The sequence below is a fragment of the Nyctereutes procyonoides genome, unplaced genomic scaffold, assembly GCF_905146905.1.
Source record: "Nyctereutes procyonoides isolate TBG_1078 unplaced genomic scaffold, NYPRO_anot_genome, whole genome shotgun sequence".
Lineage (NCBI taxonomy): Eukaryota > Metazoa > Chordata > Mammalia > Carnivora > Canidae > Nyctereutes > Nyctereutes procyonoides.
Genome location: NW_026575020.1, coordinates 28,663,166 through 28,677,101, shown reverse-complemented (window position 1 = coordinate 28,677,101; position 13,936 = coordinate 28,663,166). Strand labels below are relative to the sequence as shown.

Here is a 13,936-nt window from a genome sequence, read left to right as displayed (position 1 = left end):
AAAGTACTCTCTCTTTAGCTGGAAAAAATAGGCACCAGAAATCTCCAGGGAAATTAAGATGACCTGTGTTATTACAGGAGAGAAGAGCACATGCTTTCTTGCTTTCTTTTTAAAAAAGATTTTATTTTCAGGGCACTTGAGCAGCTCAGGTCATGATCCCAGGGTCCTGAGATCCAGCCCCACATCTGGCTCCCTGCTCAGGGGGATAGTCGGCTTCTCCCTCTGACCCTCCCACCAACTGGTGCACACTCTCTCTCTGAAATAAGGAAGTAAAATCTTAAAAAAAAAAAAAAAAAGATTTTATTTTATTTATTTTTTTAAATTTATTTATTTATGATAGTCACAGAGAGAGAGAGAGGCAGAGACACAGGCAGAGGGAAAAGCAGGCTCCATGCACCGGGAGCCCGATATGGGATTCGATTCTGGGTCTCCAGGATCATGCCCTGAGCCAAAGGCAGGCGCCAAACCGCTGCACCACCCAGGGATCCCCAAAAGATTTTATTTTTAAGCAATTTCTATACCCAATGTGGGGCCCAAACTTTACAACCCCAAGATCAACAGCACCCATGCTCCACTGACTGAGCCAGCCAGGTACCCCATACATACTTTCTGATTTTAAATGTAGATCATCTTTTTAAATAGGGATATAGCATATCTGAAGTCAGCTCAGAATACTACTAGAGAAGAGTTTAATTTTCTAATCAGTTGTTTTTTTTCTAAGTAGGCTCCATGCCCCGTATGGAGCCCAACGCAGATCCTAAACTCACGACCCTGAAATCAAGATGTCACAAGCTTGGGATCCCTGGGTGGGGCAGCGGTTTAGCGCCTGCCTTTGGCCCAGGGCGCGATCCTGGAGACCCGGGATCAAATCCCACATCGGGCTCCCGGTGCCTGGAGCCTGCTTCTCCCTCTGCCTGTGTCTCTGCCTCTCTCTCTCTCTCTCTCTCTCTCTCTGTCTCTCTGTGTGACTATCATAAATAAATAAAAATTAAAAAAAGAAATTATATAAAAAAAGGATGTCACAAGCTTAACTGAATCAGACACTCAAGCACCCCTCTAATCAATTCTTTTTTTAAAAGGTTTATTTATTTATTTGTTTGTTTGTTCGTTCGTTCATTCATTCATTCAGAGAGAGCGAAAGAGAGGCAGAGACACAGGCAGAGAGAAGCAGGCTTCATGCAGGGAGCCCAACGTGGGACTCGATCCCGGGTCTCCAGGATCACACCCCAGGCCGCAGGCGGCGCTAAACCGCTGCGCCACCAGGGCTGCCCTCAATTCTTGATGATACTTCCTAAGTGCCTACTATATCAAGGTATGGTTAGCACCTAAAGAATCCCTAAAACAAACATAGATGCCAAATTACAAAAACGGCTACTGAATTAATGCCCACAGATTCTCCTGGAACTTCCTTAGGCAAACAAGAATGTCCACAATGCTGTTGTATCATTTATATATCTTAATACCGAATTCTAGATGTTCCTAAAATGAAATACACATTTCCAAGTCACAAAGCTAGGTAGGTAACAACATGAACATTAGAATGGTAAAATAAACCAAATAAATTGGACCATGTGAACAATAGATAATAGTTAAAAGGATTCATATTAAAATTAAATACAGTGAAATACAAAAACAGTTTAAAAATGAATGAGTCTAGGGGTGTCTGGTGGCTCAGTTGGTTGGTTAAGTGACTGCTTTTGGCTCAGGTCATGATCTTGGGGTCCTGGGATTGAGCCCCATGTCAGGCTCTCTGATCAGTGGGGAGTTTGCTTCTCCTTCTCATCCTGTCCCTCCCACCAAAGCTCTTTCTCTCTTTTAAAAAAATCTTAGGAAAAAAAAAAAAAAGAAGAAGGAGTCTATATAATAACACTGCTTCTCTCCCACAGGAGAAATATAAGTTTTAAAGATATAGTGAGCAAAGATCTCCCTCCTAGAATTAACTGGCTTTGTAGATCCTTTATATAAACATGACATTCTACAGGAATAATTTTCCTATCACTTTAAGAATGGGATTACAAAAGTTTAAGAAACTTTATAAAGAAGTTCTTTTAAAGCCTACAAATAGGGTACACCTGGGTGGCTCAGTTGGTTAAGCATCTGCCTTTGACTCAGGTCATGATTTCAGGGTCCTGGGATCAAATCCCAAGTCAGGCTCCCTGCTTAGTGGAGAGTCGGCTTCTCTCTCTCCCTCTATCCCTACTCATGTCTAGTGCACTCTCTCTCTCTCTCAAATACATAAATAAAAATCTTAAAAATAAAAAAATAAAAAAATAAAGCCTGCAATGATTCAGCTTATTTATTAAGATATCACAAGGCATCTAACCCAACAAGTCATAAACATAGTTACGATACAAAAGAGATTACGCAAACTTACGAGGGTCATAAGGCACATGCCAGTACTGACGTCCCACATCTTAATAGTCTTGTCTCTGGATCCAGACAGTAAGAATGGCCCAGGCTTGCCACTTTTTTTAGTCTACAGAAAACATACAAAAATTAAGTTTCCCATGTAAGAAGTTAAGTGAAGACTTTAAATGACTTCTACCAATGATCTATATTCCCAATTTTTATAAAAATACAACTTTGGGAGACAAATATATATATTTACTACACAAACCTGATATTCTGAAATATATATATATTGTAAAATGACCATCAAAATCAGGTTAATTAATATAACCATCACCTCTTATAAATATTCCCATCCCCCTTTTAGGTGGTGAAAATATGTTTTTTTTTTTTCCTGCTGGTGAGAATACTTAAGATCTACACTCTTAGAAAAATTCAAGTATATGACACAGTATTGTTAACTACAGTCACCATGCTGTACAATTAGATCTCTTGAACTTATTCTTCGTATTTTTCTCTCTCAAAATATACAGATCTTTTGACATATGTAGGCTGTTACACAGGAAGGTCCCAGATAATATAAAAATAGAACTGCTCCAGTAAGATTAGGATTCAGTTTCTGTAATACTAATGGCTGATAAGTTTGATGTTCAAGGCTTCTGTAATCAAGAAAAAAGTTTACAACTATTTATTTCCATCTATATAAAATCCACACAGAATCAAATTTATGACATGGCAAGTAACCACCACTAGAGGGCAGTAAACAGAATTTGAAAATGCAACCAGCCAGCCAAAATATAGTTATTACGGAAGCCTCATTTTAGAAAAACAATTTTTGAGGGTGAGAAGGACAGAGACGGGGTGGGGTGGGGGGCACGCGGATTTTCCTCCTTCATTTATTAAAATTTTAAAATATCTACTACAATAGAGGGAGGGGAAACAAGCCATAAGTGACTCTTAATGTTAGAGAACAAACAGGGTTGAATGAAGGAGGGAGGTCGGTGGGGGTGGGATACATGGGTTATGGGTATTAAGGAGGGCACTTGTGAGTACTAGGTATTGTACATAAGTAATGAATCATTGAATTCTACTCTAGAAACCAATATTGCACTGTATCTTAACCAAAACCAGAAAAAACAAAATCGCCGCTAGGACTGTCTCTATAAAGAAAAAATGTGGTCAATTTTGGCTCATACAATTTATTCAAAGAAATAATATTCTGTAATTTATTTTTAAGTTACTAACCATAAAGACTGAAATCATGAAAAGTACAAACTAAGGACCGTGAAGAAATGAAAAAAGAAAAACCTCCAGACTAGAAAACCCAAAAAAGACTCCACCAAAAAGTTGCTAGAACTGATAAGCAAATCAAGTCAAGTCAGAGGATACAAAATCAATTTACAGAAATCCACTGCATTCAATAATGAAGCAACAGAAAGAGAAATTAAGAAAAACAATTCCCTTTATAAAGGGACCAAAAATAGTAAGGAATAAATCTAAAATCTAACCAAAGAGGTGAAAGACCTGTACTCTGAAAACTATAAAACACTGATGAAAAAAACTGAAGACAACACAAAGAAATGGAAAGGCATTCCATGTTTATAGATTGGAAGAACAAATATTGGTAAAATGTCTATACTATCCAAAGCAATCTACACATTTAGTGCAATCCCTATCAAAATACCAACAGCATTTTTCACAGAACTAGAAAAAACAATCCTAAAATTTGTATGGAACCACAAAAGACTCCAAATAACCAAAGGAATCTTGAAAAACAAAAGCAAGATGGAAGCATCACAATTCCAGACTTCAAGTTACATTACAAAGCTGTAGTAATCAAAACACTATGGTACTAGCACAAAATAGACATAAAGATCGATGGAACTGAATGGAAAATCTAGACAATTATATGGTCAATGAATCTTTGACAAAGCAGGAAAAGATATCCAATGGGCAAGAGTCTCTTCCACAAATAGTATTAGGAAAACTGGACAGAAATGTGAAAGAATGAAACTGGACCACTTTCTTACACCATACACAAAAATGAATTCAAAATGGATTAAAGACCTAAGTGTGAGACCTGAAACCATAAAAGTCATAGAAGAGAGAATTGGCAGTAGTTTCTCTGTCATTGGCTATATTAGCTTTCTTCTACATTGGTCCTCTGAGGCAAGGAAAACAAAAGCAAAAATAAACCACTGAGACTACATCAAAGTAAAAAGCTCCTGCATAGCAAAGGAAACAATCAATGAAACGAAAAAGGCAGCCTACTGAACTTAATGGGAGAAAGTATTTGCAAATGACATATCTGATAAAGGGTTAGTATCCAAAATCTATAAAGAACTTATACAGGGCAGCCCGGGGGAGCTCAGTGGTTTAGCGCCACCTTCAGCCCAGGGCCTGATCCTGGAGACCAGGGATAGAGTCCCACGTTGGGCTCCCTGCATGGAACCTGTTTCTCCCTCTGCCTTTTTCTCTCTCTCTCTCTCTCATAAAATCCTTAAAAATAATTTATATATATATATACAAAAAAGGGCAGAAGACATGAACAGACATCTATCCAAAGAAGACATCAGATGGCCAACAGACACATGAAAAGATCCTCAACATCACTCATCATCAGGGAAATACAAATCAAAACTACAATGTGATACCACTTCACACCTGACAGAATGGCTAAAATCAGTAACAAGAAACAGGTGTTGGGGGATCCCTGGGTGGCCCAGTGGTTTGGCGCCTGCCTTTGGCCCAGGGCACGATCCTGGAGACCCGGGATCGAATCCCACGTCGGGCTCCTGGTGCATGGAGCCTGCTTCTCCCTCTGCCTGTGTCTCTGCCTCTCTCTCTCTCCCTGTGTGACTATCATAAATAAATAAAGAAAAAAATATTTAAAAATAAATAAATAAATAAATAAATAAATAAATAAATAAATAAGAAACAGGTGTTGGTGAGGATGTGGAGAAAGGGGTGGGTGAGAATGCAAACTAATGTAGCCATTGTGGAAAACAGTATGGTGGTTCCCCAGAAAGTTAAAAAAAGAACTACTCCATGATCCAGTAACTGGTCTATTGGGTATTTACCCAAAGAATTAAAAAAAAAAAAAAAAAAAAAAAACCCACAAAAAATACCCACACTAATTCAAAGGGATACATGTACCCTTATTTATAGTGGCATTATTTACAAAAGCCAAGATATGGAAGCAATCCAAGTATCCATCAACTGATGAATGGCTAAAGATCTCTCTCTCTCTCACACACACGCGCGCGCGCACGCAGGAATATTAATCCCTAAAAAATATAAAGAGAACGAAATCTTGCTGTTTGCAACAACATGGATAGAGCTAGAGAGTATAATGAAGTAAGTCAGAACAGCATAGTGAAATAAGTCAAAGGCAAATACCATATGTTTCACTTGCATATGGAGTTTAAGAGAAATAAGCAAGCAAAGGGAAAAAAAAAAAAAAAAAGGAAAGAGACAAACCAAGAAACAGACTCTTAGCTTTAGAGAACAAACTGATGGTTACCAGAAAGAAGAAGGGTTGGGAGGATTGGTGAAATAGGTGATGGGCATTCAGGAGTGAACTTGTGATGAGCACCAGGCGATTAAGATAAAAACTTAAACAAAACTCCAGATTCAGCTAGTGCTTCTAGTGTTCAAGAGTATTAAGAGCACTCCATATGAAATAGCTTTTGTTAAAAACAAATATTTAAGTAATGAACTGCATTCCACCATTAATTTACAAATAAAAGAATTACACTCATTAAAGGCTATTCTTCTAAAAGATAACTTTAACCCCTCCCATGAGTTTTACTTTGCATTGGTATACTAACAATGGAATTTCTGATAAATTTAATGACCATTTTTACTCTTCAAGAGAATTTCTGATAAATTTAATGACCATTTTTACTCTTCAAGAGAATTATCCCCAGCACAAATCAAGAGTCAGCGGACAACAATAATAACCGTTGGTTAAAAAATATAAATACTTTCGCAAGTTTTGAAAGAGTAAAGAGTTTCTAGATTCAGAATTTTGGGATGCAGATTTGTCAATGCATTAATTGCCCTGAAACCAAGAATCAGAAAAGTTATCTAAGTTCTTATATCAACAATAAAATCATGAAATAACATATAAAATCACATACCTCAGATCCTGTTGCTTCAGAGATGGAAGAATATGAGCTTTCAGGAGCCCAGGAAATACATTCTACCACATGCTCATGTTCTCGAAGCTCAGCCTTGCATTCCTTTGTTGCTACGACCCATACACGCACAGTCTGATCATTGGAACAGCTGGCTATCAGAGTGCCATCCTGATTTGGCCGCACCATACGTACCCATTCTCTGTGTCCTGTGAATGTCTTCACACAGTAGCTGTCAAAATAAGTAATAAATTTACATCATGAATGGCAATCGTTGGGACATTTCCCAGAAGCAATATAAAACTAGCTATGCATTGGAATGAAGAGGTTGGCACCAAGTTAGAGTAATCATATACAAGTCAACAGAATAAATGTACATTCTTGGTCAATAAAAGATGGGGAAAGGCTGGAAAATCAAACATCAATTGAAATATACTGATGGGAGTATCATTAAGGAGCTAACCAATCAATACATCCGAGAAGGTAAAATATAGAGAGAAAATCTTTCAAAACTAAACACACACAAACAAAAATATTTATAGCTTTGTTGGGAAAAAGGTACACTCGGGATCCCTGGGTGGCGCAGCGGTTTGGCGCCTGCCTTTGGCTCAGGGCGCGATCCTGGAGACCCGGGATTGAGTCCCATATCGGGCTCCCGGTGCATGGAGCCTGCTTCTCCCTCTGCCTATATGTCTCTGCCTCTCTCTCTCTCTCTGTGTGACTATCATAAATAAATAAATTTAAAAAAAAAAAAAAAAGAAAAAGGTACACTCTACTAATTTGGGTAAAACCAGTAGTAGGTTAAGGTTTTATATTAACAACTGGGTCATTCTAACCACAACCAAATTCAGCCTAATAAGGGAATATCTGCATATATATTATTTATTTTTTGTTTCAACCCAGAGAAATCACCTTAAAAGAAGACCACAAAGAAATTAGCCATTGAATAGAAAATGGCTCTCAAGAACATGGAAGTTTCTTTTTTAATTTCCCTGTTCCTTTTTGGGAAACATTTAGAGATTAAATCCTTGTTTTAAAGCATATAACACAACTGGCACCATGACCATTCTGGGTTAAAGTCTAAATAACTGGTTCACAACACATTTTGGTTGTTTGTTTAATATCTCTTTAGCTGACATCTTTTCAACTAAACCTACTCACCCAGTTTGCACTTCCCACATTTTTATAGTTTTATCCCTTGAGGCAGACACTATATGATCTCCATTGGGCATGATGGCTACTGAAGAAACATTGTGGTCATGGCCTAAAACACACAACACAGCAACGTATTAAGTGATATATCACCAAGAGCAACTAAACCTCAGTTTACCAAGAGATTTCACCATCGGATTTCAAATACTGCAGCAACTTTACACATACTGGGTTTTATATAAATTTGATAAGAAACTTGGATTTACACACAAAAAAAGTTAAAGAATTATCAACTTAATAAAATAATCCATAATGAAATAAGTAGCTGGCTCAATTTATGATTAAATTTCAACCTATACAACTGTTTTAACATCACAAGGCATATCATCAGCATTTGAATATACTAATAATATGCTGAATGTTTATGTATGAATACTAGAAACATAATTTCCATGGTTGATATCCTAAGATATAGGTTGGAAATAAGATTTATAAGGCTAAACAGAAGAATAAGAAAAATGAAGATGTGGCTCCATATTTAAAATAGTGGTTGAAAATTTCATTTTTGTTGTTGATATCCCTGGGGGTAAAAAAAAAATGCATTAGTCTATATGCATTATTCACATTTCTAATTAGGTATTCTTTATGGAAAAAGCCCTAAAGAATCCTCATATATATTATTTTAAGGAATATACAAAGGTTGGAAAGAACTTTTTTTTTTTAAGTTTTGAGTATAGTTGTCACACGGTGTTACATTAGTTTCAGGCATACAACACAGTGATTCCACAAGTATATACATTACACGCTGTGCTGCCATCTGCCACCATACGCCATTAGAACATCGTTAGCTATATTCTTTATGCTGTGCCTTTTATTCCCTTGACCTACTCATTCCATATCTGAAACCCTATTATCTCCCACTCCCCTTCTTCTTTATTAAAGTCAAAGCAACAAGATACAGGCTACTCAAAGAAACACAAACACTAGGTTTTATGAAAGGATTCAATTCTTTTATGAAAGAATTCCTTTAACTGGCAAGATTCCCATTTAATTTGAGGGGAAAACACTCTTCAAATTATACTTTCTATGTAATCACATAGCTTATATCACTACATTATCTATTTAAAAAAACCTCTTATTACCAACACAGCATGTGTTCCTTATGTATCTTATCCCTTATCCAAACATTCAAATTATATCATGTTTAAAGAAAACAAAAATCCTTAGTGAGCACCTTTTATGTGCTAGGTACTAAACCAAGATGATTCATGTATACAATTCCATTTTATCCTTACAACAATTCTATGATAAGTATTATTATTACTTCTATCTTGCAGATGAGTTGTTGAAATTTCCCAAAGCTACAAGTAAACAAGTAGGAATTTAAACCCAGATATCTGATTCCAAAGTCCATGTCCTTTCCACAAAGCCAAACTGCCTGAGGAACAGTCTATGACAAGACCCAGGAAAACCACCTAACATTGAGATACGTGGAACATCATAACGTGAGCAAGAAATGCTAGGTTCCAGCTTTCATTATACCTATTCTCTCTGGACTTCAGTTTCCCAAGTGAGAAAAATGAAAAACAAAACAATCCCCAATAACTTCATTTTCTTTCTTTCTTGAAGACAGATGTCCCCGCAGTTTTTCTTATCCAAAAATATTCCTGAAAATGAATTAAGTATTTTATATAAACCAGTACTAGGAGATAAAACCTCATAATTGAAACAACTCTCAACTACTGTGGGCTTATCTTATCCATGAGCTATCTACATCATACATTCTTCCACTGATACAATTAAGAAATGCATATAGGGAAACTGCATACTATTAAAAAACAATATTTTTTTCTCTGGAATGTCATGTTATAAATCACTATCAAAATACTATGCTCTACACCTTACCGTGCATGGTTCTGATGCATTCAAAGCCCTGAAAATCCCATAGTTTAATGGTCATATCGGCAGAACAGGAAGCCAGAAGCTTGCCACTGTGGTCAAATGAAATATCCTGTACAGAGTCTGTATGCCCCTTAAGAGTTCGCTCAAAATCTCCAGTCTCATAATCCCACACCTGTCAAGATTTCAGAAAGTTAGTTCACATCAACCCATCCCTTCTTTCTCATTTCATGTTAGTACTCAGGAGACCAGCATGAGCAAATGACAAAGAGTAACTGTCTTAGAAATAGAACACATCTTCAAATATAAACTGGTCTTTTTCTACAGAGAAAACTGAAGTTATAATTTTTAAAACAGACTTCTAGTACCCCATTATCTACCATAAACGTAATTGTGCCAGTGAGTAGGTATATAAAGCCAAAGACAAAGTCCCTTCCCAGGCTTACAGAAGACAACAGACATGTAAACAAGTAAATTTAAGGACAAAAATTTTGGGGGTTTTTATGACAGGCATCTCTATGTAAAATATTAGAGGACAATAAAGAGCACTCACTCAATTATAATAGACAAGCAGTGCTCAGATGTCTAAGAGGCAAAGATAGACTTCACAAGATATTATTGTCCAGGAGTAGATTAACAAAAGCAAAGATCATTTTGATGCAAAAATGGGAAGTCACTGACACATGAGAATTCTTTCAAGATAATAGACGTAATAGGGCAGCCCCCATGGCTCAGCAGTTTAGCGCCGCCTTCGGCCCAGGGTGTGATCCTGGAGACCCAGGATCAAGTCTCGCGTCGGGCTCCCTGCATGCAGCCTGTTTCTCCCTCTGCCTGTGTCTCTGCTTCTCTCTCTCTGTGTCTCATGAATAAATAGATATTTTTTAAAAAAGATAATAGACATAATTAACTTTCAAGAATAAACATTAGGGGTGCCTGAGTGGCTCAGTCAGTTAAGAATCTGATTCTTGATTTCTGCTCCAGTTGTTGATACTGGGGTTGTGGGATCGAGCCCTACATTGGGCTCCATGCTCAGCACAGAGTTTGCTTGTCCCTCTTCCTCTGCTCCTCCCCTTGATCATGATCTCTCTCATTCTCTCTTTCAAATAAGTAAATAAATAGGTAAATAAAATCTTTATTTAAAAAGAAAGAATAGGGGGACGGCTGGGTGGCTCAGTGGTTGAGCATCTGCCTTTGGCCCAGGGAGTGATCCTGGAGTCCCAGGATCAAGGTCCACATTGGGCTCCCTGCATGGAGCCTGCTTCTCTCTCTGCCTATGTCTCTCTGTGTCTCTCATGAATAAATAAATAAAATCTTAAAAAAAAAAAAGAATAAATATTAGAAACAAAACTTTCTCTCTGGTAGTCAAATGCTAGTCTGAAGTTCAATCTTTCCTGATACCAATTATAAGCTCTAAAATCAAAAGACTGATTCCATTCTTCCTGCGATAGGTTCAAATTCATCTGTAGTAGGATATATATCAACCAACTTAAAGAAACTTAAAAATGCATTTTAAAAACTTGGAAACAGGGCAGCCCCGGTGGCTTAGCAGTTTGGCGCTGCCTTCAGCCCAGGGCCTGATCCTGGAGACCCGGGATCGAATTCCGTGTCGGGCTCCCTGCATGGAGCCTGCTTCTCCCTCTACCTGTGTCTGCCCCTCTCTCTCATGAGTGAATAAATAAAATCTTTTAAAAATAAATAAATAAAACGAAAAAAAAATAAAAACTTGGAAACAATCTAAATATCCAACATTAAGGAAATGTTTAAGTAGATATAATGAGATTTGCAAATATAAGGAACATGTGACACATATAATACAATAATGTAATATTACGTAAAAAACACAAAATTACATGTGATCACTACATAAAAACTCATCTAAGAAAAATAAACCATCTTCTATTTTTTTTTAAAGATTTTATTTATTTATTCATGAGAGAGAGAGAGAGAGAGAGAGAGAGAGAGAGAGAGAGAGAGGGGCAGGCAGAGACACAGGCAGAAGGAGAAGGCAGCTCCATGCAGGGAGCCCAACGTGGGACTCGATCCTGGGTCTCCAGGATCACACCCCAAGCCCAAGGCGGCGCTAAACTGCTGAGCCACCGGGGCTGCCCTAAACCATCTTCTAAAAAACATTTCCTTTACAGAAAATGTACATACCCAACTCAATATAAAGATTTTTTTTTACAATATAGTCAAGTACTTCTTAATAGAAGTGATCTTTTTTAAAGATTTTATTTATTCCAAAAACAAAAAACAAACAAAACAAAACAACAAAAAAGGTGGGGGGGATCCCTGGGTGGCTCAGCAGTTTAGTGCCTGCCTTCGGCCTAGGGCATGACCCTGGAGTCCCGGGATCGAGTCCCATGTCGGGCTCCCTGCCTGGAACCTGCTTCTCCCTTGGCCTGTGTCTCTGCTTCTCTTTCTCCCTCTGTCTCTCTTATGAATAAATAAATTAAAAACATATATTTCAAAAAAAATGTTTATTTATTCATGAGACACACACAGACAGAGGGATAAGCAGGCTCCCTGTGGGGACCCCAATAGCAGGACTCGATTCCAGAACCCCAGGATCACAACCTGAGCTGAAGGGAGAAGTCCAACCACTGAGCCGCTCAGGTGCCCCCACAGAAGTTATTTCTAATTTTGCATCTATTTTATTAGATTTACCCTGAAATACTGAGGTTTTTTGAAACGACCAAGTTGCATTTTATTTTTATTTTTTCCAAGTTGCATTTTAAAATTTCAATTTTCAAATTATTCATTGCTACTTTATAGAAATACAATGTTTATTAACCCTATAACCCTTATATTTAAGAGATTCTGTTACATTCAGCCATAGTTCTGGCAGCTTTTTTATAGATTCTCTGAGTTTTCTACATAGATGATCATGTTGTCTCCAAGAAGAGACAGTTTAATTTCTTTCTTTCCAATCTGACATATCTTTTATTTCTTTTTCTGCCTTACTGCACTGACAAGGTACTCTTTTTTTTTTTTTTTTTAAGGTACTCTTTTACAAACATTAATTTAAGTGATTGAGATTGAACATCCTGGCCTTGGTTCCTGATCTCAGGGGGAAAGCATTGTTTTCCACCATTAATTATTATGCTCAGATATTTTTAACCTACTATCAGCTTAATGAAGCTCCCTTCCTAGCTTACTTAGAACTCTGATCTTGAATGAACGCTGGAATTTTGTCAGATACTTTTTCTGAACCTATTATGTTTTTTTATTGATGTGCTGTATCACGCTGATTGATTTTCCAGTGTTGGAATCCAGGAACCATTCCTGCACTCTGGATTAAACCCTACTTTAATTAACCTTTTTATAAATTGCTGCATTTAATTTGCTTATAATTTGTTAAGGATTTTGCATATGTGTTCATGAATGGTATAATACTGGACAATGGGTGTTTTTTTTGAGAATTTTTTTTTTTAAGATTTTATTTATTTATTCATGAGAGACACAAACAGGGAGAGGCAGAGACACAGGCAGAGGGAGAAGCAGGCTCCATGCAGGAAGTCGGATGCGGGACTCTATCCTGGGACTCCAGGATTATGCCCTGGGCCGAAGGCAGGCACTAAACCGCTGAGCCACCCAGGGTTCCCCCTCATTTAGTATCTAATGACACCAAGGTTGTAGATGAATATCTTACATACTAAAAATAAATAAGGTGTGATCTTGCAATTCAGTTTCAGTTAACTTTCCATGCATTCGTCAAATAACACTGTAACATTTTCTCTAAAATAAGTATACCTAGAAAATGGTCTCTTCATAAATGGTAAGCAAACAAGGTATTTTAGTGTTTGTAAACATCAAGAATAAATAAAAATTAATTTTTTTCTTTTACTTCCACATGATTATATAAAAATAATAAACTATAATGTATAGCAAGGGCAATAAAAAAAAAATCCACTATCCTACCAAAGACATGGTTTTTCCATTTTATGCTGTTTTTAAGTATAATGACCCTGTGTACTACACTACCCCATTTCTCCTCTGCTTCTCACCATAAGTATTTTTCCATGCCATTAGACTTTGCAAACATGTGTTGTTGGATTTTATTTTTAAGTAATCTCTACACCCAACGGGGGGCTTGAACTCAAAAGTACAGACTTTTTAAGCTCTTCATACATTCTGCTGAATTTTTCTCTCATAAGATTATATTTAATGTAATGGAAATGCCTGCTTTATAAATTCTGATCACCACTGGGATTTCTCATCTAAAAAGTAAAATATACTGATGACAGATTTGAGATACAATATTATTTTTTTTTTTTATTTATGATAGGCACACAGTGAGAGAGAGAGAGGCAGAGACACAGGCAGAGGGAGAAGCAGGCTCTATGCACCGGGAGCCCGATGTGGGATTCGATCCCGGGTCTCCAGGATCGCGCCCTGGG

General features: G+C 37.2%; 1 protein-coding gene across 2 annotated transcripts in view; it reads right to left on the bottom strand.

The window, feature by feature from the left end:
• Positions 1 to 13,936, bottom strand: part of PAFAH1B1 (platelet activating factor acetylhydrolase 1b regulatory subunit 1) — an 83,845-nt gene that overhangs the window by 6,667 nt on the left and 63,242 nt on the right. For both annotated transcript variants that reach the window (XM_055321877.1, XM_055321885.1), the window contains exons 6-9: positions 9,546 to 9,714; positions 7,650 to 7,752; positions 6,492 to 6,720; positions 2,375 to 2,476 (exon numbers count right to left, since the gene is read on the bottom strand). In XM_055321877.1, the coding sequence (XP_055177852.1) occupies positions 2,375 to 2,476; positions 6,492 to 6,720; positions 7,650 to 7,752; positions 9,546 to 9,714 (603 nt within the window). The remainder of the gene's footprint in view (positions 1 to 2,374; positions 2,477 to 6,491; positions 6,721 to 7,649; positions 7,753 to 9,545; positions 9,715 to 13,936) is intronic.